Raw genomic sequence first — 25,485 nt, forward strand, 5'->3', positions numbered from 1 at the left:
GTAATCTACTTACTTATTACAATAAAGTGACTGCTTCCTTGGACAGAGGAGAAGGATACACAGTAATATACTTGGATTTTGCAAAAGCTTTTGATAGAGTACCTCATGATAAGTTGACAGTCAAACTAGAGCAGATGGGGTTGGATATTAGATTAGTGCATTGGATTGGAGACTGGCTATCTGATAGGTATCAACAAGTTGTGTATGGGGGTACAATATCCAGGAAAAGGAAAGTCACTAGTGGAGTGCCTCAGGGATCTGTTTTAGGGCCATTACTATTTAACTTGTATATTAATGATATTGGCGAAGATTTGGATGGAGATATTCAGTTGTTTGCAGATGATGCAAAGTTGGGACGAACCATAAAGAGTAGTGAAGATGTTGTGTCTAAAATCACTCAATTTATTCAAGTCTTCTTGCCTTGCAAGAAGACTTGAATAAATTGAGTGATTGGGCAAGCAAATGGGGATGTGAGTTCAATGTTGCAAAATGTAAGGTTTTAAAATTTGGAAAACAAAGATGGGATGCAGAATTTATGCTTGGTGAGAATATATTGTTGGAAGTAGAGGAAATAAGAGATCTGGGAGTGATAGTGGATAAGGATCTAAAATTTAGGGGACACATCGCCAAAATTGTGAAGACAACACAAAGACTTCTGGGAATGATGAGGAGGACACTGACATGTAGAAGTAGGGAGATTCTTGTTCCATTGTATAAGGCTTTGATTAGGCCACACATGGACTATTGTGCCCAGATTTGGTCACCTGGTTTTCAGAAGGATGAAGAGATGTTGGAAAGGGTCCAAAGGCGACTGACTAAGGTAGTCTCTGACCTCTGGAATGTCGAGTATGAGGAAAGATTGAAAAGATGTAATTTGCAGAGTCTAGTGGAGAGAAGGAAGAGGGGGGGGGAGATATGATAGAGACCTACAAGTTGGTAAGGGGTTGTTATAGGATCAATGGTGGAGAAGTTCTACAGAGAATAGTGGGAGATCAGGGGAGAACCAGAGGTCATACCTGGAAACTGTATAAAGAGGGTGTGAGTAGGGGAGTGAGAGGCAGGTTTTTTTCGTGCAGAGTTGTGAATGATTGGAATGCCTTGCCTGAGAGTGTGGTGTCTGCAGGGAGTTTGAATGTTTTTAAGACCCGGTATGATGAGATGTGTGTGAGATAAAAGGACCTCCTAGATGAGTCTTTGACTGCATGAGGTCTTGTTTAATAATAATATCTCTGTACCTGTAGCAATAGCTAATGCGAGTATTGAAGGTAATAAATCAGCGGTACTTAGTATATTGCAAAATTTAAATACAAACACTGTTGTATTTAAATTTGTATATTTATTTGTATAAAGGAATATCAGCTCGGATGTTGTGTGAATGTGCAAAGGAATTGTCAATGCCTCTTACTTGGTTATTTAACTTATGTTTGAACTATGGTATGGTACCTAGGGAGTGGAAGGAAGGCGTTCCTTTGCATAAAAGTGGCTCTAAAACTGCAGTAGTTATTACAGACCAATCACCATCTTGGGAGTGGTGGTAAAGACAAAAAGTTGGTTAAAGACAAAATTCAAGAATTGGGTGGATCAGGATATGATACTCTATAGGGGCCAACATGGTTTTGTTAAAGATCGATCCTGCCTTAGCAATTTATTAACTTTTTATAATAGAATGACATCTGAGTTGGACAAAAGAAATGGCTACATAGTGGTACTTCTGGAATTTTCTAAGGCTTTTGACAGGATACCCCATGGAATACTGTCGTGCAAATTGGAGAAGATGGGGATGGATATTAAACTGGTGATATGGATAAGAGAATGGCTCAGGGAGAGATACCAGAAAGTGGTATATGGAGGAGCAGAGTCCAGGATGAGGCAGGTGACCAGTAGTGTGCCTCAATGCTCTGTGCTTTGGCCGTTATTGTTTAATTTGTACATAAATGATATAGGAAATGGTTTAAAGGGAGATGCTTGCTGATGATGCAAAGTAGGTTAAATAAAAAATCAAGCTGATGTTGAGATTTTGCAAGATGATTTAAATAAATGGGCAAAAGGTAATGGATGTCAGTTCAATGTGGAAAAATGTAAAGTTATGCATTTTGGATTAAAAGATTACCAGCTGTGTACTACATTGATGGAATGGTACTCCTAGAGATTCATGAGGCTATGAACTTGGGGGTGTTGGTGGAGAGTGAGATAAAGTTCAGGGGACACATTGCTAACGTCTCCAAGATTGCACATAGGATTACTTGGTTATTGAGAAACACACTAATATCCAGAGATAAAGAGGTTATTATTCTTCTTTATAAGGTATTGATACTTCCACATTTGGATTACTGTGCTCAAGTCTGGTCACCTGGATTCCTTGGAGATGAGGAGGTTGTGGAGAGGGTTCAGAGGAGAGTGACTAAATCTTGTAAAAAATGCTCCCCACTGATAGATTGAGAGCTTGTGGATTGCAGAGGTTAGTTGACAGGTGGAGAAGAGGGGATATGATAGAAACATTTAAATTACTAAAAGATTTTTATAAGATTGATGCAGGGGAAATGTTTCAGCTGTGTGATAGTAATGGAAGAACAAGAGGTCATCCCTGGAAATTAAGGAAAAGTGTCGTTAACAAGGCTGTGAGAATGAGGTTTTTCGCCTGGAGGGTGGTGAATGAGTGGAATTTGTTGCCTGACTCAGTTGTGAGTTCTTCGTCTGTAAATGAATTCAAGAAGAGATATGATAGATATTGTTTTGATAGTTTGGGTCTCCGGCGATGAGTCTACTGACTCCGTGGAGATACCCATAATAATAATGATATTAATGGATAAAAATGGTAGAATGGTAACTGCTGCAGAAGACATTGTTGAGGTATTCAGTGATCAATTTATAAGGGTGTTTCATCCTCATCAGGGTGAAATCATGAGAAACTTAAGGGTACAAGACATAGAGAGAATGGCTTAATTGTGAGTGAGAGCAGGAAGTATTTGAGGAAATAAATAACCTTGATGTCAGTAAGGCAATATGATGTCTACCACAGTATATGTATCTCCCCTGTCCAAGGTAATTGTCATCTTGTTATAGCACATAAGTTAGTGCAACATGATCTCCCTTTAACAAACCCATGCTGATAACTACAGAGAATACTGCTGTTATCAACCCATTTCTATATCCTACTTCTCACCAATCTTCCAGTACCTTCGCCACAACTCCAGATATACAGATTGGCCTATAATTTGAAGCAACAGCCTTAGCAACACCTTTATTTTACCTTCTTTTCATTCCCTTGGAACATATGCTGTTGTAAGACTCTTATTAAATAAGCATGCCAATGCTACTGCCAATTCCCTGGAACATTCCCTTAAGATGTGTGGTGATACGTCATCAAATCTTATCGACATCAAAGTTATTTGTTTTCTCAAATACTTCCTGCTCACTCATAATTAAGCCATCTCCTATGTTCTCTACACTTAAGTTCCTCATAATTCCACCCTGATGAGGATGAAACTTCTTTATAAATTGATTACTGAATGCCTCAACAATGTCTTTGGCAGCAATTACCATTCTACCATTTTCATCCATTAACATCATCTTACCATGATCATTCTTCTTTCTACTTGCCACATATCTAAAAAAACTTTGTAGGGCGTTTCTTCAGGCGAAGAAACACCCTACAGAATTTCCAATTTCTGCTCATACTGCAATTTTGTTTTCCTTACTAACAGAGTCACTCTCCTGGCTTGTTCTTTATACTCTTCATGTAACTGATTATTACCATTATTCATCCTGTACTGTTCTCCAAAGTACCTTCTTGTTCCAGATTGCCGGCCTGGTTGGTCGAGTGGATAGCGTATCCGATATCCAGCCAAAAGGCTGTGGATTCAAATCCCGCCATGGGCATGGATGTTTGTGATTGTCCGTGGAAATACCAGTGGTGGTCGGTGGTAGATGGCGTTGGTGTAGTTGCAGTCAGTTGGTGATTGAATGGTGGAAACGGAGTTGTAGAACAGGTGCTCTCCCTCGATGAGTCCTTGGGCTCCCTGGAGGTGTCAAATAATAATAATAATAATTAAGCCCCTCAATTCATTCTTACACTGATCTTATTGAGCCTTTTGGCTTTTGGAATACATTCACATTACTGCAGTTATGTATTTCTTTGTCAGTTACCAAGCAGCATTTATTTCCTTACTGCTCAACTCCATATTCCATGCTATAGCTCCAAGCTGTCTTCTAAGCTTGTCATGATCACCAGCCTTATAATTTCACATACATCCTTTCCTCACAGAAGTCTGCATATGGCTAGCCACAATGCAGGTGATCACTTCGTGATCACTCTCACCAACTGGAGGACAATGTGAAACCCCTCTCACAATTACTTCCTTTGATGAAATTATCAGATCTAAAACTCTCGATCCTTGTATGCCCTCATTTACATGCTGCCTGAAGTAGTTATTTCTCAAGAACTTGAGAAATTCATTTTCCTTATTTCCAAATGCATTCAAATCTATACTAACATAATTAAAATCACTCATAATAATTACCCTTCCTTTTTTCACTAATCCAAGTTGTTTATACATTTCTTCATCACCACCCTCCACATTTACTGGTCCATAGATGGCGAACCTATGGTACACATGCCAGAGGTGGCACGTCTGAGAATTTTGCTGGCACGTCAATGATTTACAGGTGATATCCTTTTATACACTTATACATTTAAATTTTTTAAAAATTATTACAATACGTACAAGTTAAATTTTGTTTTACATGAGAGAGCAGCTATGAAGACGTGCATATGATTGGTGTGGTATTAACAAAAGATCACGCGACCCAAAGACAAAGGCAACCGACAAGTGTTGAGTTGAAATGCTAATTCTCTTCAACCGAATTCCATAACATCTGAAACAGCCATAATAATATTCACTATATATTTCTTAGTTTTAACACATTCACGACGGGGTGTCGTTTATCGTTCCAATGGAACTTCTCATTACCAGCGGGCTCAACTCACACAAAGTTTCAACCATTGGTTGAATTTTATTCCTGCTTGTTTGCTTTTGGGCTGGCAGGCGAACTCACATAAGCATTATATGTATAGTGACTATATTTTTTTAGAGAAAATAAAGGACAAATCAGAAATTGTTTCATAATAAATAATAAAAAAAAACAGGTTGCGTTTATTTGTTTGACTAAAAAAACTAAAAAGCTTTATAACGTTTATTGTAAAACATAAGCATATACATAGCATTTTAAACATTCATATTATTACTTAAAAAAATTTAATTTTGATACTTTTCACAAGAATGAACTTTTTTTAATAAATCAGGTTCGTGTGTTAAAAATTCATAAAACTGTATACTATTCATGTCAAAGTTCCATTTTATATAAATGCATGCTTTCAATGTTTCGATTTTTAATTGGTTTTTTTATCACTGGTCAACATATTGTTCACTAATGAAAATACTCGTTCAGTGGAGGACATAGATCCAGGGAGATATAAGCAAAAATCAACGATTTTTAAAATGTTTTTAAAAGATACATGTTTATCTTTGCGAAATATTTAAAAATTTCAACCCATCTACATCGGCAGGACTCGTCATTTTGTTGCCATTCTTCGATCTTTTCACTGGTGACATAACTTTTAATACATGAAATTTCATCAAAGAGTTCGCCGTCATTTATGTTTAAGTTCCAATGACTGGAAGTGAACAAAACACTTTCCTCGATCTTCGCCTGCAGAGGGATTTCTCATAGTAGGATCCAATCAAATACTTCCATTTCCACAAAACAGCTGTCCCAGTTATTTAAATAATCAATGCAGGTTTGGTAAAATCTATGAATTGCATCTTTAAATATGTTGGCATCAATATTCAATTTACTATTTCAATTCACAAAATAAAGGACAAAATGGCCATTTTAGAAAAAAAAAAATCTAAAGGACAGAGCAGTGAAATAAAGGACTGTCCTCTTAAATAAAGAATGTATGGTCATCATAATTATATGGCATGTTTCAATTCGTGGTAGAATTTTATTTGAAGTTATTCTATCTGTCATAATGATATCGAGAATTTCAAATGCAATAAAACAAACACTTATTTCGAAAAATTGGACAATAGATTTTAGTTAGATAATGTGTTTAAGTGCAATATATGGTTTTGCTTGAGTCTATACGGCATAGTTTCTGTGGGAGGGGACAATAATAGTGCAATTAGAGGCTAGAATAAAAACTGCTCTAACTAATGAATCACACTATTTGTTAAGAAATATATTACACAGACTGCAAAAGCCTCTGTACCTTATTCAGGGATGCAATAAATCTGCACTTGTTTTACTTGCATCTGCAGTATAATGGCTGTTGGGGAAGGCATGTTGTTAACACGGGGAGCAAGTTACTATCGCCTCGACATGAACATGTTTAAACATTTTTCTTGTGTGAGGTAATATGCAAATCTTTTTTGCATATTACAATGCATAAATATTTTTCTCACTACCATTTTCTTTTTTTTTTCAAACCAACATCATTAAAATCAATTTAATAATACAATAATCAATTTTACACTGAATAATATTATAAATTTATATATAAATATTATAAATAAAATATTTATAAAATATTATAAATAAATAAATAATTTTCTATTAATTTTTCCCCTATTAAAAACTGCCGGCACATCAGCAACTTGATTTGTAAATTTCTGCCACACGCTGGCACGACAGCAACTCAATTTGTAAACTTTTGGCATGTGCACATAAAAAGGTTCGCCACCACTGCCCTAGTCTACAGCAACATCCAACTAAATATGTCTTCCTGTCAACCTCCATGTTACACCACACTGAGACTATTTCCCTCTTTGATGTCTACCGTATGTGGACATAATTCCTCTGCTATCATCAGCAGCACACTCTCCTCCCTTCTTGTCCTTTCTATCCTCGCAAAAAACTGTATCTTTCCATTTCTGTTCCCGTTAGAATATTACCTTCATTCAAACATGGGGGTGGATAAACTCAATCAATGAAACCATTTCATTTCCCTTATTTCTGATACTTCTGGCATTTGTAAACAAACACAGTAATCCATTTTCAGGTCCTATCCAAGGTTGTGATTTATTAATTTATATAATTTTTCTAACATTTGATCTCTATACTTTGCACAATATCACTTTTATCAATATGAAATACCTATCAAAATGCTCATTAATAATTCCAGTATATTTACTGCAGTGGTTACTTCACCACTGTTGTCCTTTTATAATCATTCTTCCTTTTGCTTACAACACACACACACACACACACACATAGCAGAAGAATTCCTTTGGATTTGTTTTAGCTGATGGTTTTTTTCCTTCTCATTTGCTCTTTTTTCTTTTCTTACTAGTTTGTCATATTTCTAGGCACCTTGTATTCCCTATGCTCCTAGTCATATTCTGTTGTATATTTTCTCCATAACAACAATATTTTCCACAGTGCTTGCCTAATTTCACTGCAGTAAATGCAATAAATTTCACTGCAGTAAATGCAGTAAAACATTTCTGATAATTATCAGAAATGTTTTTTGTTTTTTAAGTATTATTTCTCTACAACACAGCAACCATTTTAATCAGTAACCTGATCATTGTATTTACCTTATATTCCTTTTCTTTGAATCGATTGCTGTTTCCACATGATGATGTACTGTTAATTTCAGTATGAAATATCAGTGTTTTTCATTAAAGTTTATTACTGTGGTTATTTCTTTTTTTATTATTATTACGTAACACCACCAGGGAGTCCAAAGACTCATCGAGGTAGGGCACCTACTCTACAATTCTCCGTCTCCACCTACCGCAACTACCTTCATCATCTACACCAATGCCATCTACCGCCGACCACCACTAGTATTTTCACAGACAGTCACAAACATCCATGCCCACACCAGGATTCGAACCCACAGCCTTTTGACTGGAGAGAAAATACGCTAGACACTCGGCCAACCAGACCGGCAAAATATTGAGCATGTATAACTTTAGAGGTGGACATACTCAACACATATAATCATTTATTATTATTTTTTAAATTTCATTAAATTAGAATAAAACTTGTAGATTAATTTACCTGTATTATCAGATGTATGTCTTCTTGGACTAATCTGTCCTGGACCACCATATTTTGGATCATTATTTTCTCCTTCTGTCTCTGGACTCAAATCAGGACTGGAAAAGCTATTTGGCCAGTGATCAGGGGTTACAGTGAGTGTGCCTTAGAAGTTGAATTAGCCAATGAGTTTATCAAAAGAAGAATTAAAAAAACATATATAACATCATGTTAAAACTTGATTTTAGTTAAAGAGGAATAATTAAAATTTTCATAAGTATAGATATTTTCTTTATTTGAAAATTAGTTGGAATTAGAAAATATTTAAGATCTTTTTTAAAATTTTTTTAAAAAACTTAGTAAAGCTTGGTAAGTGGCCTTTAATAGTAGAAACCAGTGACATGCATGATACAGACTTGCATTAGATGCTTAAGGGAACTAAATGCATAACCCATATATAGATATTTTCTTCTCTTCCCTACTCTCATCCATCCCTATAAAGTCCTCTAATGAGGGCTTTTACAATAAAATAATGCAGCCGGCTTATCACTCCTCTGCTGCATCCCCTATGAGCAAGTATTCATGACTGTAGATCTGTGTGTGTGTGTGTATTCATGTGGCTGGTTTGCCAGTTTTGAGGAATGAAAAACACAAGTTTCTGGTGAAAAATCCTCTATCTCTGTATGAGACCTGCTAACTCACCTTTAGTCGAAAGAGAACCAGATAGAGATTCCTCATGCACAGGAATTGAACAGCCTTTCCGACAAAAGGGCTTTGCTCTGGATGTTTCCATTGTCGTTGATTGGGTCTTGCATAATGCCCAGCATACTTTAGCTTGACAATAAACTAGGCCAATATAACTAACTCTACTCACTTAAGGTCTGCTTTCCAGTTTTGTAATTTGGTGGCTGGTTTCCATTCTAGTGATCCACATTGACAAAAGTACAGAACTTTAGGTTCTTTACTTTTGTCTATCCTCTTCCACCTATACATAAATTAATTCTCTCTCTTTCTCTCTTGCTATCTGAAATCCTATCCACACCTTTTTTTGATGATAGCACATTCCACTATTCCTCTTCAACCTCTGCTACTAATGGCTCATGCAAAAAAAAGTTAAGCAAGCTCGAGTGCGGCTAGTAGTTGGAAGGGGCCCATCATTCGATGCTGTTGGCATACTCTCTCTCGATGAGCCTTTGGATTCCCTGGAGGTGTCAAATAATAATAATAACTGACAAATCCCTGAAGTTATCAAACATTCCGAACAGTCACAATTGGGAGATGAGGATAATCTTATCAACTTTAATGCTATAAAAACAGTCTTCTCTTCATTCTTCTAAGCATGATCTTACTTCTTCTCTCAGTTTAGCTTTGATAATAGATATCCAGTGGATTAGAATTCTATACTTGGGCTGACATACAACTCTAGCTTTCTCTAGTACAAACACATCCATAGCCTTCTTGCTGTTCTTTTCGGTTGAAGACACCATTTTCCACACAACAAAACCCTAAAGTGCCCAAACATTCCAAATTTCATTATCTGTAACAAATAACATCTATATCTTCAACAACAAATATCTTCAGTGGGAAGAGGGGGGGGGGATAATCTTGTCCATTTTATCTCCAAATCCATCCAATCATAATAGAATAATTTTCTCACATTTGGGTGGGGTGGTGGGGCTACACAAAAAACCTCCCTAAACATTCTTATTACTGTCCAGAAGAGGACATTCCATTTAAATGATAACTCCTTTCTTGAAGAATCACTTCAGACACTTTATCACAGTTTTTCTGTTTCTTCTCTGTGCCTTTTCTGTACACATTTTGGTGGGTGCTGGCTTCTATCATTCTTCCACTTTTCTCTAACATTAGGAAAATGTGAACAGCTGTTGGTTACCATATATTCACAGTCCAAACTTCAAACCCAGTAAGATAACTGCTCTGCTCTTTCCTTTCCTCCTACTTCTGTCTTCTGGAACAGCCTTCCTCACATAGTGTTCTCCAAGGACTGTAATATCTAGCTGTTTAAGAAAAACATCAATAGATTCATTCCTCTTTTTTTTCATCTCTTGGAAATACAGGCTCTGTAGGTTTGCAATCTCTCATATATAAAATTAATATTAAATATGAGTTTGATATTAATTTTATACATGAGAGATAAGCAATGTTAAAATAAGTTATGGAACAGCATATATATATTTTGTGAAACCTAAGTTACATATGCATACATACAGTGTGTGTGTGTGCCCCTCTTTTAGCCCTAATCACATTATCCAGCTTCCATCAGGACTACCAGGTGGTGCATACTGGACTGACTGCATGATTGTGAGCTTACAGATAAGTCACTGTTTCAACACTACATTCATGATATTTTTAATAATTAATAGTTGTAGCATCCTTGTGTATGATTGTGTGGTTGAGTGTGTTATTTTTTGATATATTTATACCATGTATGACAGATAAAGTGTTATTCATGATGCTGGTAAACAAGAACAATGGTTGTCAATATATTGTTATACGGGAGGTTTGACATGGGGGATTTTGTGAAATGTGTGTGTGTGTGTGTGTGTGTGTGCACCCGCGTGCACTATGTATTCATTGACAAGAGAAAATGGATTGCGATATGGGAGTGACGGTGGAGAGAGAGGTTGTGTCATAGATGTTTTATGAGCCAGAAATGCAAGAAAATTAAGTAGCAGAAATTAATGTTGAAAGAAATGTGAAAGAGAGTATAAAGAGTTGGTGAAGATGAGGAAACTGCAGAGTGAAATGAGGAGAATAACAGGTATGTATGGAAGAGAAAGGAAGTGAATAAAAGATGGCAGTGTGAAAGAGATGTATGGGGATTCGATTATTAGAGGTGTGGTAAATGAGAAGGTGTATAAGGTTTGCTTTCCAGAGGGTAGATTGAACAGAGAAATTAAAGCACTAGATATGAGGAAGAAGCAAACAAAAGAGTTCGTAGTAGTAGGCACAAATGATCTGGACAGCAACATGTAAGGATAGATATCAGGAGGTCGTTAAGGACATTAAAAGATTAGTGCGGTAGGAAAGGTAGTCAGCATGTTGTCAATGTATGATAGTGATGAGATGGCAAGCGAGGATTATGAATTGGATGCTGGCTGAGATGTGTGAAGAGAAAGGAATTCATTTTGTGAATGTGTAGGATGAATTTTGAGGGATGAATGGAGCTAGTATAAAAGAGATGAGCTAAATTTAAATGGATTTGGTGTGAATCAGTTGGAGAAACTGTTTCTACAAGAGAGAGTGACAAATGAAGTAAATTCAAGACCCGAGGAAGCAAGAAGTGGTAGAGGACATGGAACAGCAGATAAGTAAGGTAGGAGATCTTGTGAATACAGAGGTGAGTGGCATGATGAGTGAAGAGAATGAAAAAAAAGAACACAAGACAAACAGCGAAATGGGGCAAGGTCAGGGTGGATAGAGAGACACTGTGTGAAAAGAGCAGATGATAAATACAGGAGTAGATGTGTGCGTGTGTGTGTACAAGAAAGGATTGGAATGACCAGAGATGTGGAGGAAACAAAAAAAGTCTGAGGAGATGTATAAAATCAGTGATAACAGAGATAATGGCCAAGGATGGAATGGAGGAGTGATATCTGAGGAGTGGGGTTGAGCAGGCAGATAACAAAACCAGAAATAAGCTAGTATGTATGTTTACAAATGCCAGAAGTATTCAAAATAAAGAAAATTAAATTGTAGCATTAACAGAGTAGATCTGTCTAAAAATTGGTGGAATAAGGGAGACATGGTTAGATGAGGATGACATTTTGACAGGAATAGAGATGGATGGATATATGTTTTTCATGAGAATAGGCAAGATGGAAATGGGGGGGGAGGTGCTGTAGATGGTAGCTGAGGAGTTATCGCCATCTGCGAGTAAGGTGGAGATGAAAGAATTGAACAGTAGCAGTGGTTTTTGAAGCAATATGGTATGAGGTGGAGATGAACAGGATGAAATATCTAGTTGGGTTTTGTTATAGACCTGGTAATGTGAAGGGCAGTGAGATGAAAATGTACAGTCAAATTGGTCTAGCTGCTAAGAAAAGGGTGATCATTATAACTGATTTTAATTATGGTAATATAGACTGGAATAAAGAGACAGTGTCAGGGGTCAAAGAGAATGAATGCTTGAGAGACAACTACCTTAGATGCATAACAAAGGATACATGTAGCTTTTATCATCTCATCAGAGGATGTTTGTGAATCTCCCTCCAGTAGAGAGTGACCATGATTTGATCACTTGGGTGGTGGTTGGGGTGGTAGTGGTCAGCCATATGAGGACTTCTGTGAGAAAGGGATATATGTGGAACTATAAGGGTAGTGATTATGGCAATCTCAGGAGACAGCTTGCTGGAAGGAAAGGAGATCAATGCTGTTGAAAGCTTTTTTTTACTTGGTTATACTATAAAGTAAAGATGCAAAGAAATTATATTCTTGGTTAAACCATTATCCAAGTCTAAGCAAGCAAAGTTCATGCTTGAAGTCACTTCATGACTGGGTTGCTTGTAAATAGAAGGATAATGACTTCACATCAATTGCCTTCGTATCTCATAATGCAATGCACATATCCTTACAGGCATGTATAATGCTGCATTATGGGAAGGGTCACTACCCAGACCGATTTCAACTTTTGTTGAGGTCTCATCAGTGGGAGCCAGACCCAGAAGTGTTACCAAGGTTGAAGTAATGCAGAAGTTATATTTCCATATACGAGTATTCAAAACATGTCACGCTTTATTACTAAAATACTCTGGATTAGAGACAGATGTTGAAAGTTTTTTCATTTGGTTATATACTATAAATTTATATACTATTTATATAAAGATGCCAAGAAATTATATTTTTGGTTTTATCTATTATCAAAGTGTAAGCAAACAAAGTTTGCACTTGAGGTCACTATAGCATTATACATGTCCGTAAGGATATGTGCATTGCATTATGGGATACTAAGGCAATTGATGTGAAGTCATTAGCTTCTATATACAAGCAGCCTAGTCATGAAGTGACTTCATGAGCAAACTTTGTTTACTAACACTTGGATAATGGATTAAACCAAGAATATAATTTCTTGGCATCTTTAATTTATAGAGATCAATGCTGCTTGGAACCCATTCAGGAACTGTCTGGCAAAGGCCATGTCTGAATGCATGAAAAAGAGGTCAAGTTGGGTGTGAAATAGATGAATGAAGAGGTGAAGCATGAAATTTGGAAGAAGAAGGCATTATAGAGGCAGCATAAGATGAATGTGTGTGTGGGGGGGTGGAACAGTCGCATGAGGAGCACAAAGAGTAAGCAAGAGAGGCAACTAGCTTGGCAAGAGTAGCAAAAGTGCAGCATGAGCAGCAGTTAACTAATGAAGACAAAACAAATCCTAGGGATAAGTTGTAAAAGAGGTATACCGTGAGTAGACATATCGATACAAAATTAATAACGGAAAAAACTCACGTACAAAGATTATTTAATAGTATAATTTTCGCCTGTGTGTCACAGGCATCTTCAGTACATTCAGTACATCATTCAGTACTGAAGATGCCTGTGACACACAGGCGAAAATTATACTATTAAATAATCTTTGTACGTGAGTTTTTTCCGTTATTAATTTTGTATCGAAATCCTAGGGAGTTTTTCTTGATACATAACCAGTAGAAGAAAGAATGATTATGGAAGGATGATACTGGTTGGAGAGAATGGTGGAATCATAACCACAGAGGAAGATATAGTAGAGATGCTAGTTCATAAACCAGTTCGTAAAAGTATTTCATCCTCATGAAAGTAATATCATGCAGAACTTGAGAGTAGCAGGAAGGGAGTAGGAGCCACTGATGGAGAGTCAGCAGGAGGTATGTGAGAAATTGAGTAAATTTGATTTGATGTCAATAAAGCCATAGGACTTGATGGTATATCACCATGTGTCTTGATGGAATGTTCCAAGGAGTTAACAACAGCTTTAAATTACCTCTTTAACTTGAGTCTTAGATTTGTCCAAGTTCCAAAGGAGTGGAAAGAGGACAAAATTGTTCTGCTTCATAAAGGAGGCCAGTGAGAAACAGGATATAGAATTGATTGATGGCAACATTCTCTTTGATGGACAGCATGTGTTTGCTAAAGGAAGGTCATGTTTTTGCAATCTGTTTGCTTACTTACTTATTTACTGTAACAAGCTAATAGGTACATTATTATTATTATTATTATTACGGGTATCTCCATGGAGTCAGTAGACTCATCGCGGGAGACCCAAACTAGCAAAACAATATCTGTCATATCTCTTCTTGAATTCATTTACAGACGAAGAGCTCACAACTAAGTCAGGCAATGAATTCCACTCATTCACCACCCTCCAGGCAAAAAACCTTGTTCTGACACCTTTGTTAACCACACTCTTCTTTAATTTCCAGAGATGACCTCTTGTTCTTCCATCACTTTCACACAGCTGAAACATTTCCCCTGCATCAATCCTATAAAAACCTTTTAGTAATTTGAATGTTTCTATCATATCCCCTCTTCTTCGCCTATCAACCAATCTCTGCAATCCACAAGCTCTCAATCTATCAATGTAGGGAGCATTTTTTATATCACTCACCAACTTGGTCACTCTTCTCTGAACCCTCTCCTCACAGCCTCCTCATCTCCAAGGAATCCAGGTGACCAGACCTGAGCACAGTAATCCAAATGTGGAAGTATCAATGCTTTATAAAGGGGAATAATAACCTCTTTATCTCTGGATGTCAGTGTGTTCCTCAACAACCAAGTAATCCTATGTGCAATCTTGGACACCTTAGCAATGTGTCCTCTGAACTTCATCTCCCTATCTACCAATACCCCTAAGTCCCTAGCCTCATCAATCTCTTGGAGTACCTTTCCATCGATGTAGTACACAGCTGGTAATCTTTTAATCCCAAAATGCATGACTTTACACTTTTCCACATTGAACTGACATCCATTTTCTTTTGCCCATTTTACCAGCTTATTTAAATCCTCCTGCAAACTTTCAACATCAGCTTGATTTTTTATTGCCCTACACAACTTTGCATCATCAGCAAACAACTGAATATCTCCCTTTAAGCCGTTTCCTATATCATTTATATACAAATTAAACAACATTGGCCCAAGCATAAGGGGAATCAAGCATACACAATATATTCAGATTTTGCTAAAGCCTTTGATAGATTGTCACATGACAAGCTCATAATTAAACTCAAACAGATGGGGTTGGGTAGTAGATCAGTGCACTGAATTGAAAACTGGCTGTTTAATAAATATCAACAAGTTATGTATCGGGGAGTGATATCCTGGAGGAGGAAGGTCACCAGTGGTATGCCTCAAGGGTCTGTTTTGGGTCTATTGATGTTTAATTTGTATGTAAATGATATTGGGAAGGACATGAATGGTGATATACAGTTATTTGCAGATGGTGCAAAGTTGCAAAGAACTATGGGGAGTACAATGGATATTGTAGCCTTGCAAGGGGACTTGAATAGACTTTCTGAATGTGAAAATGGATGGGGCTACCAGATCAACTTAGCAAAGTGTTAGGTTTTAAAGTTTGGGAAGCACAGATAGGATGCAGAGTATAAGATTGATGGGAGATATCTTAGAGAAGGTGGAGGAAAAGGGATCTAGGAGGGTGTCGGTGGATAAGGACCTGAAATTTCAGAGACATTCTGCTAAAATTTTGAGGACAGCGCAGCACATTATAGGAATGATGTGGAGAACACTGACATGTAGGAGTAAGGATGTTATGATTCCATTGCATAAGCTTTGATCAGACTGTATGTGGATTAATGTGTGCAAATTTGGTCAATGGGTTTTCAAAAAGGATGAAGATATGTTTAAAAGAGTTCAGAGATGATTGACCAAAGTCATTTCTGGTCTCTGGAATATGAAGTATGACCGCATATTGAAGGAATGCAAATTGTAGTCTAGTAGATAGAAAGACAAGGGGAACATGATCGAGACATAAATTAGTAATATATATATATATATATATGTGCCGGCCTGGTTGGCCGAGTGGTTAGCGTATCCGTTCTCCAGCCAGCAAGAGGCTGCAGGTTCGAATCCCACGTAGGCATGGATGTTTGTGATTGTCTTCCACCTTCATACATTCATTCACCCAAGTATAGATACACCCTCCCAATATGGACTGGGTCACCATGGGAGTAGTAGACCAAAACCTCCCTCAATGTGAGAGGTCTTCACCTTGCAGCGGGTAGAAACATAGGCTGTTCATCATATATATATATACAGGGTGTTCGGGATAAATTTGACATATTTATAATTAATTATATTTTTCCGTAAGTTACATGTATTAACACACACTTCTCTTCATTTAAAAGTTTGGACCCTTCTTCATTCATATACAAGATGTCAGAAAGGATGGATAGCTGGAACCCACCTGAATCATGGAAGAGAATAACTTGTATCATGATGATTCGTGCCCGCCATCAAAATAAGGATATTACGACTGCTGCCCAATGCTCCCTGAATACAGTAAAAACAATCAGGCATGAACTAGAGACTTGCAATGGTGACTACGAGGATGTAGCAAGAAGAAAGATCCCTAGCAGACGATCTGATTGCGTTCGTACAGCAGAATTCCTCGCAAATCTGCAGGAACAGGTGTTGAAGAACCCTGGCATTGGAATTCGGGCTTTGTTCGTGGAGTTGCTAACTGTAGTCAAGCCCTGGATAACAAGGGTAGCCAATGGTAGGCCGTATGTATGGCAGCAGGATTCAGCCCCTTGCCACACCTCTGGGAAAAGTCAAAAATGGTTGTCTGAAAATTTCTACGACTTCACCAGTCCAAATGTTTGGCCTCCAAACTCCCCAGACCTTAACCCCATGGATTATTTTGTATGGGGCGCAGTTGAAAAAGACACCAATCGCACTTCCAGTAATACAAAAGCCCAGTTAATGGATAAAATTAAAACAGTTTTTGCGGCCCTTCCCAGGGAGACTGTAGCATCAGCTTGTTCGAGGTTCCGAAGCAGAATTGAAGCTGTGATCGATGCTAATGGTGGTTATTTTGAGTAAATCTTGTTGATAGTATTGTAATTAACTCTGCCTGTAATGTTTTTTTGTCAATTCATTAAATTTAATAGATACAAAGAAGATTTTCTTTTTCCTTACGAAACTGTCAAATTTATCCCGAACACCCTGTATATATATGCTACTCCCTATGCATCCTAAATAAATCCTCTAATGCCTTTTTATTCTCCACAAAGGAAATAGGCAGAGCTCCTTTATTCCTCTACTAATTTCTTGAAAACTAGTGAGTAGCCAGTCTCTATCCTTCAAGCATTCAGTGATCTTGAACCCAAGCTATCAATGAATGCAGGCTTTTCAAGGAGATACAATACAGCAGATGACTACCACCATCTTGTGATCATACACCCTAACACTACTAATAATGCCTGTAACAGTGGTTGATTTTTGAGATGCAAGGTTAAAAACCTGAGTTTCCAGGTAAAAAACTTTTGTCATCTCTGCCAAAAATCAGCTAACTTGGAAAGCAGCAAAAGAAAAGCTTGGAAAAGTCGCCTCGAGTCAGCAACTAGAATCAAACATATAACAACCTTTCTTTTGACTGCTACAGATGCAAATGCCATTTCCACAAGTACCATTCTGTGTTATATAAATTCAGTAATCATTAAGCCAGTGATCAAAAATGCATGACCTTCAATCTTCTCAGTCTTGGTAGTGATCAGGCATCAATGTTGTGTTAACTGGTAAAACTGCAAATAAAACAGATATCATAATGATCAATTTCCAGAGTGTTGGAAATGTTTGATATTAGATGTTAGCAATTTTCAGCAACTCATTAAAATTGTTGTTAATAACTAAGTCCTAAAGAACTCTTTCATTATGTGGCCAGTAGGAGAAGAAATAATTGTGGAAGAATGACACTGTTAGATGAAAATCTGATGTTGAGTGACCAATGCAGATGATATGATGGAGTTGTTTAATGTTCATTTTATTGAAGTATTTCATCCTGGAAAATTACCTTTTATTACTAGTGGGATTGGAAGGGTTCAATGCCAAGCTACACATCAATTTATATTTGTCTTTTTTCTGTAGTTGTTAAGATTTTGGAGAAATTAATGAGAAATTTTGGAGTACAGGATGGGGCCAGCAGTGGCAACGGTATCTATGAGAATCAGCATGGATTTAAGGGGGTGCTCTTGTTTCAGTAATTTGCTTGTCTTTTATAATAAACTAACAAGAGCTTTTAATGAGGGAGAGGTGCATACTGCCTTTTTTTTTTTTTGAGTTTACAAAGGCATTTGATAGGGTGCCACATGATAAACTGATATTTAAGTTACAACATATGAGTTTAGATATGTGTTATGTATGAGGTAGTAGTTTCAGGGAAGAAAGTCACAAGTGGGGGGAAGCACAGGTCTCAGTACTAGGACCTCTACTATATAACCTTTATATCAATGACACATATTCAGTTGTTCACTCGATGATATGAAGCTGAAAAGGGTTATTAGTAACAGTGGCAATGTGGTTGCCCTTCAGAAGCATTTGAATAAGTTGGACAGATGGACAAAGGAATGGGGATTTCAGTTTACTGCAGCTAAATGTAAAATGTTGAAATTTAGGATCCACTGATGGGAAGCTGCATGCTTTGTTGGTTGGATCTATACTAAAGGGTGTAGAAGAGGCAAACATCTTGGAGTAACAATTTGAAGTTTAAGGGACATGAGAGGACTACTGCAATATTGAGGACACTGACCAGCAAAGATAGAAGGATAGTGATTCCATTGTATAAAGCATTGATCAGACAACAACTGGATTATTGTGCTCAGATTTGGTTCCTGAATTTGAAGGGGATATATTAACCTTGGAGAGGGTGTAAACGTGGATGACAAAAATGTTATTAAGATTGTACAATGTCAATTATGAAGGTACACAGATAGCATGTGGACTGCACAGTTTGATGAACAGAAAACAAAGAGGTGATATGACTGAGTCATTTAAACTGTTGAGAAGTGGTTATAGGAATGACACTGGGTCTTTAGTACTGTAGAATAAGGAGAAGGAGCAAAGACAAGGGGGGGGGGATCCATCCCTGGAAGTTGTAAGTGGAAGTGGTGAAGAAGAGAGTAAAAGAAGTCACTTTTTTTTTTTTTTAAATAGATAGTGGTTTGACCAAATACACTGCCTGATAGGTCAGTGAAAATATGAATGGTGAACAAATTTAAATCATGGTATGATAGTTTGTGTTGTCTAAGATGGACCGCCAATGATGACTGCTGTGACTCCAGGAGGTCCTAAGCAATAATAACTATAGGTCAGATAAGTATAGGTCACTTATCATCTAAATAACATCATATAAATTAATTATTTTAATTGTTACCATATTACCTATAAGATACTGCAAAAAGTTTTCTGAATAATACACTATGCATAAAAAAGCTTTTCTTTGAAGGAGTCTTGCAGTCTTGCTTCTGCACTTCATATTTTTATACCATTGTTTTTATATCTAGATTAATGTTATTTAGCTTAAAAGATACTTATGATATCAAAACGTTTTGAATGGCTAACATTAGAATATGGTTAATATCCATGATATAATTTGTATTAATTAAAAGTAATTAATTATTAAACAATTTAGAGTCTTGCATGAAATGACTTGAAACATCCATGCAGAGATAAAGCACACAATAGAGAGAGAGAGAGAGAGAATACATAAAGATGACAAGAAAAGTCACAAAAAATTTTTTGGAAACAGTACATTCAAAATCTCCCACTGCCACCAGCAGCATGCAAAGTATCAGACAGGCAGGCCAACAACAGTGACACCAGTGGCCATATTGGGAACTACTCTACTCATCCTACCTAGACCCACAGACCTCTTGTCTTTCTCTGTCTTCAAGCTGAGTGTTCGGGACAGCTTGCGCTTTACAAGATCGCCCAGTTTTCGATGATCATTTCCAGACCCTCCTATAATGAAAAATTATAATTTTTTTTTAGTTCTTCCTAATTAGTTAACCATATTACCTATTGTTAATTGTTATTGTTATTATTATAACTAATTAGGAAGAAATTAGTTTAGTGTTTATTGAGTGAAATTGATTTATACTCTCAAAAATGAGCAAATGTTAGATGGCTATATATATATATATATGAATTTTGAAATAAAAAAAAAAATAACCAGATGAACTTTTTTTTTTGTGTGTGTGTGTGTGATACACTGCAACATTGGTAGTGTAGCATATACTGAAACATATTAGTAATAATGCATTAGTAATAGTTATTAGTAATAACTAATAATAATAATTATTAATAGTAATTTATGTTAGTAATAGTGAAGATGTGATAGCCCTGCAAGAGAATTTCAATAGACTGGACAAATGAATGGATGTATCAGTTTAATTCAGCTAAATGTAGTCTTGAAGTCTGGGATACATTGATTGGAGGCTGTATACTCTGTTGGAGGAACTGTACTGGAGAAAGTGGGGGAGGCAAGGGATCTGGGGGATGATGATCGATAGAAACCTGAAATGCAGAGAACATATTGCAAAGGTGGTGAAGGTAACCCAGAGGATTGCTGCAATACTGAGAGTCTGGAAATCTGCTAGAGGGTGAGGTCAGTTGGACATATTATGAGGTAGCAGCAAAGAGAGATAAGGTTTCATTATTATTTATTAGAATTTTTACTTTAAATTATGGGGAATCTAAGCTAGATACAATGTACAGTCTGTGTGTAACTTGAAGTTGAAGAATTTGTATTTAAATATAATATTTCAGTATAGTTTGTAGCATTCTTTGTGCAGTGTTTTAAATAACTGCAGCAGCCACAGCTCAGTTTACCAATGGCTTATCACTAAGTCTGACTCCATTTGAGGGCTACATTTTACACAGCTTACTATGAGATTTTGTAGTATGCAGTGTTTGCAGCATGTATGCATCTTGGCAGGTAAGAGATTGGGGAGTGCATGTCTGTGGAAAATAGAGAAAATGGGAAGAACTTTGTGATTTAGAAATTATCATAAAGGACCTCGACAGTGTTATGTCAAAAACAGGTGAATACCAACCAAGAAAGAGAGAGAGAGAGAGAGAGAGATTTGCATGATTGAGGGTGAGAAAAATGAGTGGAATGTGAATGAAAAAATTAAAGTAGTGAGTGTAGTAGGTCTGAAACATCGTGAGGTTTCTGAAGATGGTGTTAATTGGGAGAATGAGTATTGCGCAAGAGGTAGCTTGCACTGAAAGAAGGAGCAGTGAAATGTAGCAGGAATGAGTTGAGAAGCATAAAGAAGAGATTAGGCAACTGGAAACAATGAATGCAAAGTGAATCAGGGTAGGAGTGAGAGACAGTTATGGGAATGATAGAAAGGGAGAGAATAGGCGAATCACTAAAAGAGAGGGAATGAGAGAAAGGCAAGACAGTTCTGGAACCAGGGATGGAGAGATGACAGGATAGCAGGTGAGTGGGGATAACAAAAAAAGAAAGTGTTAGAGGAGAGAGAGAGAGAGAGAGAGAGAGAGAGAGTGAGGAATGCAGGTAAGCAAGGAAGAAACAGAGTGTTAAGAGGTGTGATGTAGGGACTTGATGATTTGTGGTGTACAAGATAGAATGCCAAAGGAGTGTTTGGCTGGAGGAATGATAGATAGTGTGACTATGGAAAGTAAGTGAGGTGAATGGGTGGATTAGATGATTGTGATGGTGGACATGAATGATCTGAGAGGCAGTGTGAATCAGTTGGCAAGAGATCTGTAGTTCATGCTTGAGATTGTATGGAAAAAGATTGAGAGAGAAAAGATAGTGAGTGTGCTACCCAGGTATGATAATGCAGAGCTGCAGAGAAGAGCATCAATAATGAATAGTATAATAGCCAGAATGTGTCAAAAGAGAGGCTTGGATTACATGGATGCTTGTAGGGAATTTGAGGACAGAAAGGAACTGTATGCGAGAGATGGAATGCATTTAAATGAGGAAGGATGTAGCCATCTGGAGAGAATGTTGCTCTCTGAACAAGTCAGTGTGTCAATGCAGGAAAACTAAAATTATCCAGGTGGATGTTAGCAGGGGTGACCTCTTGTGGAAATAGGCACTTGGGAGAAGGGTGGGGGGGGGGAAATGCATTGTGTAATGCCGAATTCCATGGAGTCTGGAGAGGATAATGATATATGAGGACAGTGACAATGATTTGATTCTTTACACTAATGCCAGGAGTATCCAGAATAAAGGAGATGAATTGGTGGCACTGATAGCATCGGCCTATCCAAAGATTATTGGGCTCTATGAGACATGGTTGATGGAAGATGATATATTGACAGGAATAGAAGTAGCAGGGTATAGCATTTTTCAATGGGATGGGAAGGGCAAACACAGTGGTAGAGTACTACTTATAAGTGATGACTTATGTCCTCTCAGAGTGGAGGATTTGCAGCAATGGCACTAATGGTTTTGAAAGCATATAATGTGAGAAAAAGGTAGGCAGAACAGGATATTTAATGGGGTGTTTGTTGCTATAAGCCAAGAAGCATAGAGGGTGAAGAGTAGGAGATGTTTAGGCTGTTGAGCTTGGCAAGTGCAAAAAAGAATGATTGTTGTGGGAGATTTGAACTACAGATGTATAAATTGGGAAGAGGAAACTGATTGTAGTAGTAAGGGAATGGAATTTCTGGAATTCTTCAGGAACAAATGTCTTAAGTAACATGTAGTAGAAGAAACACAAAGTTCAAGAGTTTTAGATTTGGTCATAGTATCAGATTATAACTGAGATGGCATCTCTGACTCTAGTTGGAGATAGTGATCATGTGGTTTTGACTTAGAAGATGAATAGACATGCAGAAGTATCAATGAGAAAGGAATGCATATGGAATTATAAGGCAGATGATTATAATAGTCTTAGATATCAGCTTGGGAACTTGTGAAGGAATATTTATTAGCAGCAATAGCAACCTGTATACCATGAGTGAAGAAGAGAATACAATTTGGTGTAAAGTGGATGACAAACCATATTAAACAGGAACTAAAGGTAAAAAAGTGTTATGAAAGAGATATAAGGAAAGGAGTGGAGAGTAGATGCAAGAAGAATATAAGACTCAGGTCAGGAGAGAGTGACTAGTATGGTAAGAAAGGCACAACTGGAATATGAGAAGAGAGTGGCCCTGAGATCCAAAGAAAATTCTAAGAAATTCTTTTGTCATGTGGCCAATAGGAGAAGAAATGATTATCAAAGAATAACATTGTTGGATAAAAATGGGAATAGAGTTACTGATGCAAAGGACATAGCAGAGTTGTTCAATGAACATTTTATTGGGGTATTTCATCTTCGAGAAACAGATTTTAATATTAGCGGGATAGGGCAGATTTGAGTTTTGGAGTGCAAGAGATTGTGTTTCAAATAGTGAGTACTATGGATTTCAATAAAGCAATGGGACTGGATGGGATTTCACTATGGTTTTTGAGAGAATGTGCTAAAGAAGAGCTCCATTGACCTGGGATTATAATGAAAGTCTGGCCACAGGAAAAGTGCCAAAGAAATGAAAGGAGGGTGAAATAGTGCCATTGCATAAGGGTGGTGGTGGTAGTAGACTGGAAGTGTCAACTATAGACCAGTTTGTATTTTATTAGTAGTTGTTAAGATTTTAGAGACATTAGTGAGAGATCATTTAGAGCATTTTGGCAGATGTGGGTAATGTTATCTGTGAAAATCAGCATGGATTTGTTAAGGGATGCCTTGTTTTAGTAATATGATTGCCTTTTATAATAAAGCGACAAGAGCAGTTGATGAGGGAAAGGCATATTCTACCATTTTTTTTGGATTTAACAAAGGCATTTGACAGTGTACCACATGATAGTCTGATATTCAAGTTGCAGCACATGGGTTTAGATGTCAGGTTAGTGACATGGATTCGAGATTGGCTATCTGATAGGTATCTGAGAGTTTCTTCAGATGATGTGAAGCAAGGAAGAGTTATTATTAGTAACAGTGAAGATGTGGTAACCCTGCAAGAGGATCTGAATAAACTGGACAGATAGACTAATGAATGTGGAGTCTGTTTAATTTAGCTAAATGTAAAGTCTTGAAATTTGGGATATATCGATGGGAGGGGTGCATACTCTGTTGGAGAAAATGTACTGGAGGAAGTGGAGGAGTCAAAAGATCTCTGGGTGAGATTGATAGAAACCTAAAATTCAGAGGATTGATGCAATACTGAGAAAGAAAAGATGCAGACCTGCAGAGATAAAAGAGTTGTCATTCCATTGTATAAAGCCCTGATCAGACTATTGTGCTAAAATTTGGTCCCCAGGATTTGAAGAGGATAAATTAACCGTGGAAAGAGTGCAGTGGCGGATTAACAAAGATGATATCAGGACTGTACAAGGCTAGTTAGGAGAATAGGCTGCAGATAGAAGGAGAGGTAATATGATTGAGACTTTTAAACTGTTGAGAGGTACTTAAAGGATTGACACCAGGGAGTTCTTTCATTTGGTGGAACTGGAGGGGGGGGGGAGGAGCGAAGACAAGGAGCCATCCCAGGAAGTTACAAAAGAAGCTGTAAGCAAGAGGGTAAGGAGTGGATTCTTTGTATGGAGGGTGGTTGAAATGTGAAATGCATTGGCTGGTTGAATGGCGAGAGCACAAATGATCAATGGATTCAAGGAGTAGTATGTAAGACTGTGTTTTCTAGGGTGGGCCTCCCACAATGAGTCTTGTGACTCTCCAATTCATCATGGTAATGAAAAATGTTGGTAGATCTGTCCCAGCAGACTGTATGACTTGGGTTTTCATCATTAGGATCAGCCAAGAAAAGGATATGGCTTGATAAGGCACTGGCTTGCTGTCTCTTGTAAGCAATGTCCCTCGTGCTCCTCCATACGTAATTCAATAGATTTGTCCGTCTGGCCAAAATAAGGAATATCCCACCAGGATATTTAAGATGATGATGACAAGGTTTTGGGTGGCTTATTTAGGAGTGGATTTTTGGAAGTGGAGTGAACAAAGTTCTGATATTGTATTTTCTTAGAACCTTGGCTAATTTTTGTGAAACCAAACTTATGTAAGGAATAGATATATTGCCTTTAAATGTATTTATTTCTTCTGTGTGATGACTAGGAGGATTAAGAAGGAATTTTTCAATAATTCTTTCAGAATATCCATTCAGTATGAAAGAAGTTTTAAGATAAATAGCAGCTGTTGTCATATCATAAGCACATCTTGTGAAGTCAGTATATTGTTGTGTAAACTTTGTGCATGGCTGCTGGTATAGCAGAAGTCTTGAATGTTACATATACTAATTAACAACTTCCAGATATCATGAAGTATAATTCCTTGGTTTCTAATGTGCCATGGGAGCAAATTATCTTGGATGACTGCTTGCTCTTTCTATCCTCGACAAAAATTAGGCATTATCAGAACTTTGCAAAGGCACTATCATCTTTATCATATGTTAGCAAGA

General features: G+C 37.2%; 1 protein-coding gene across 1 annotated transcript in view; it reads right to left on the minus strand.

Annotated features, from left to right (window-relative positions):
* Positions 1–25,485, minus strand: part of LOC150108157 (uncharacterized) — a 280,382-nt gene that overhangs the window by 40,871 nt on the left and 214,026 nt on the right. The window contains exon 16 of the mRNA XM_090390420.1: positions 8,068–8,211. Within this exon, the coding sequence (XP_090246546.1) occupies positions 8,068–8,211 (144 nt within the window). The remainder of the gene's footprint in view (positions 1–8,067; positions 8,212–25,485) is intronic.

This window comes from Typopeltis vanoorti, chromosome 3 (assembly GCF_054136105.1).
Source record: "Typopeltis vanoorti isolate ZY-2024b chromosome 3, IOZ_Tvanoo_1.0, whole genome shotgun sequence".
Lineage (NCBI taxonomy): Eukaryota > Metazoa > Arthropoda > Arachnida > Uropygi > Thelyphonidae > Typopeltis > Typopeltis vanoorti.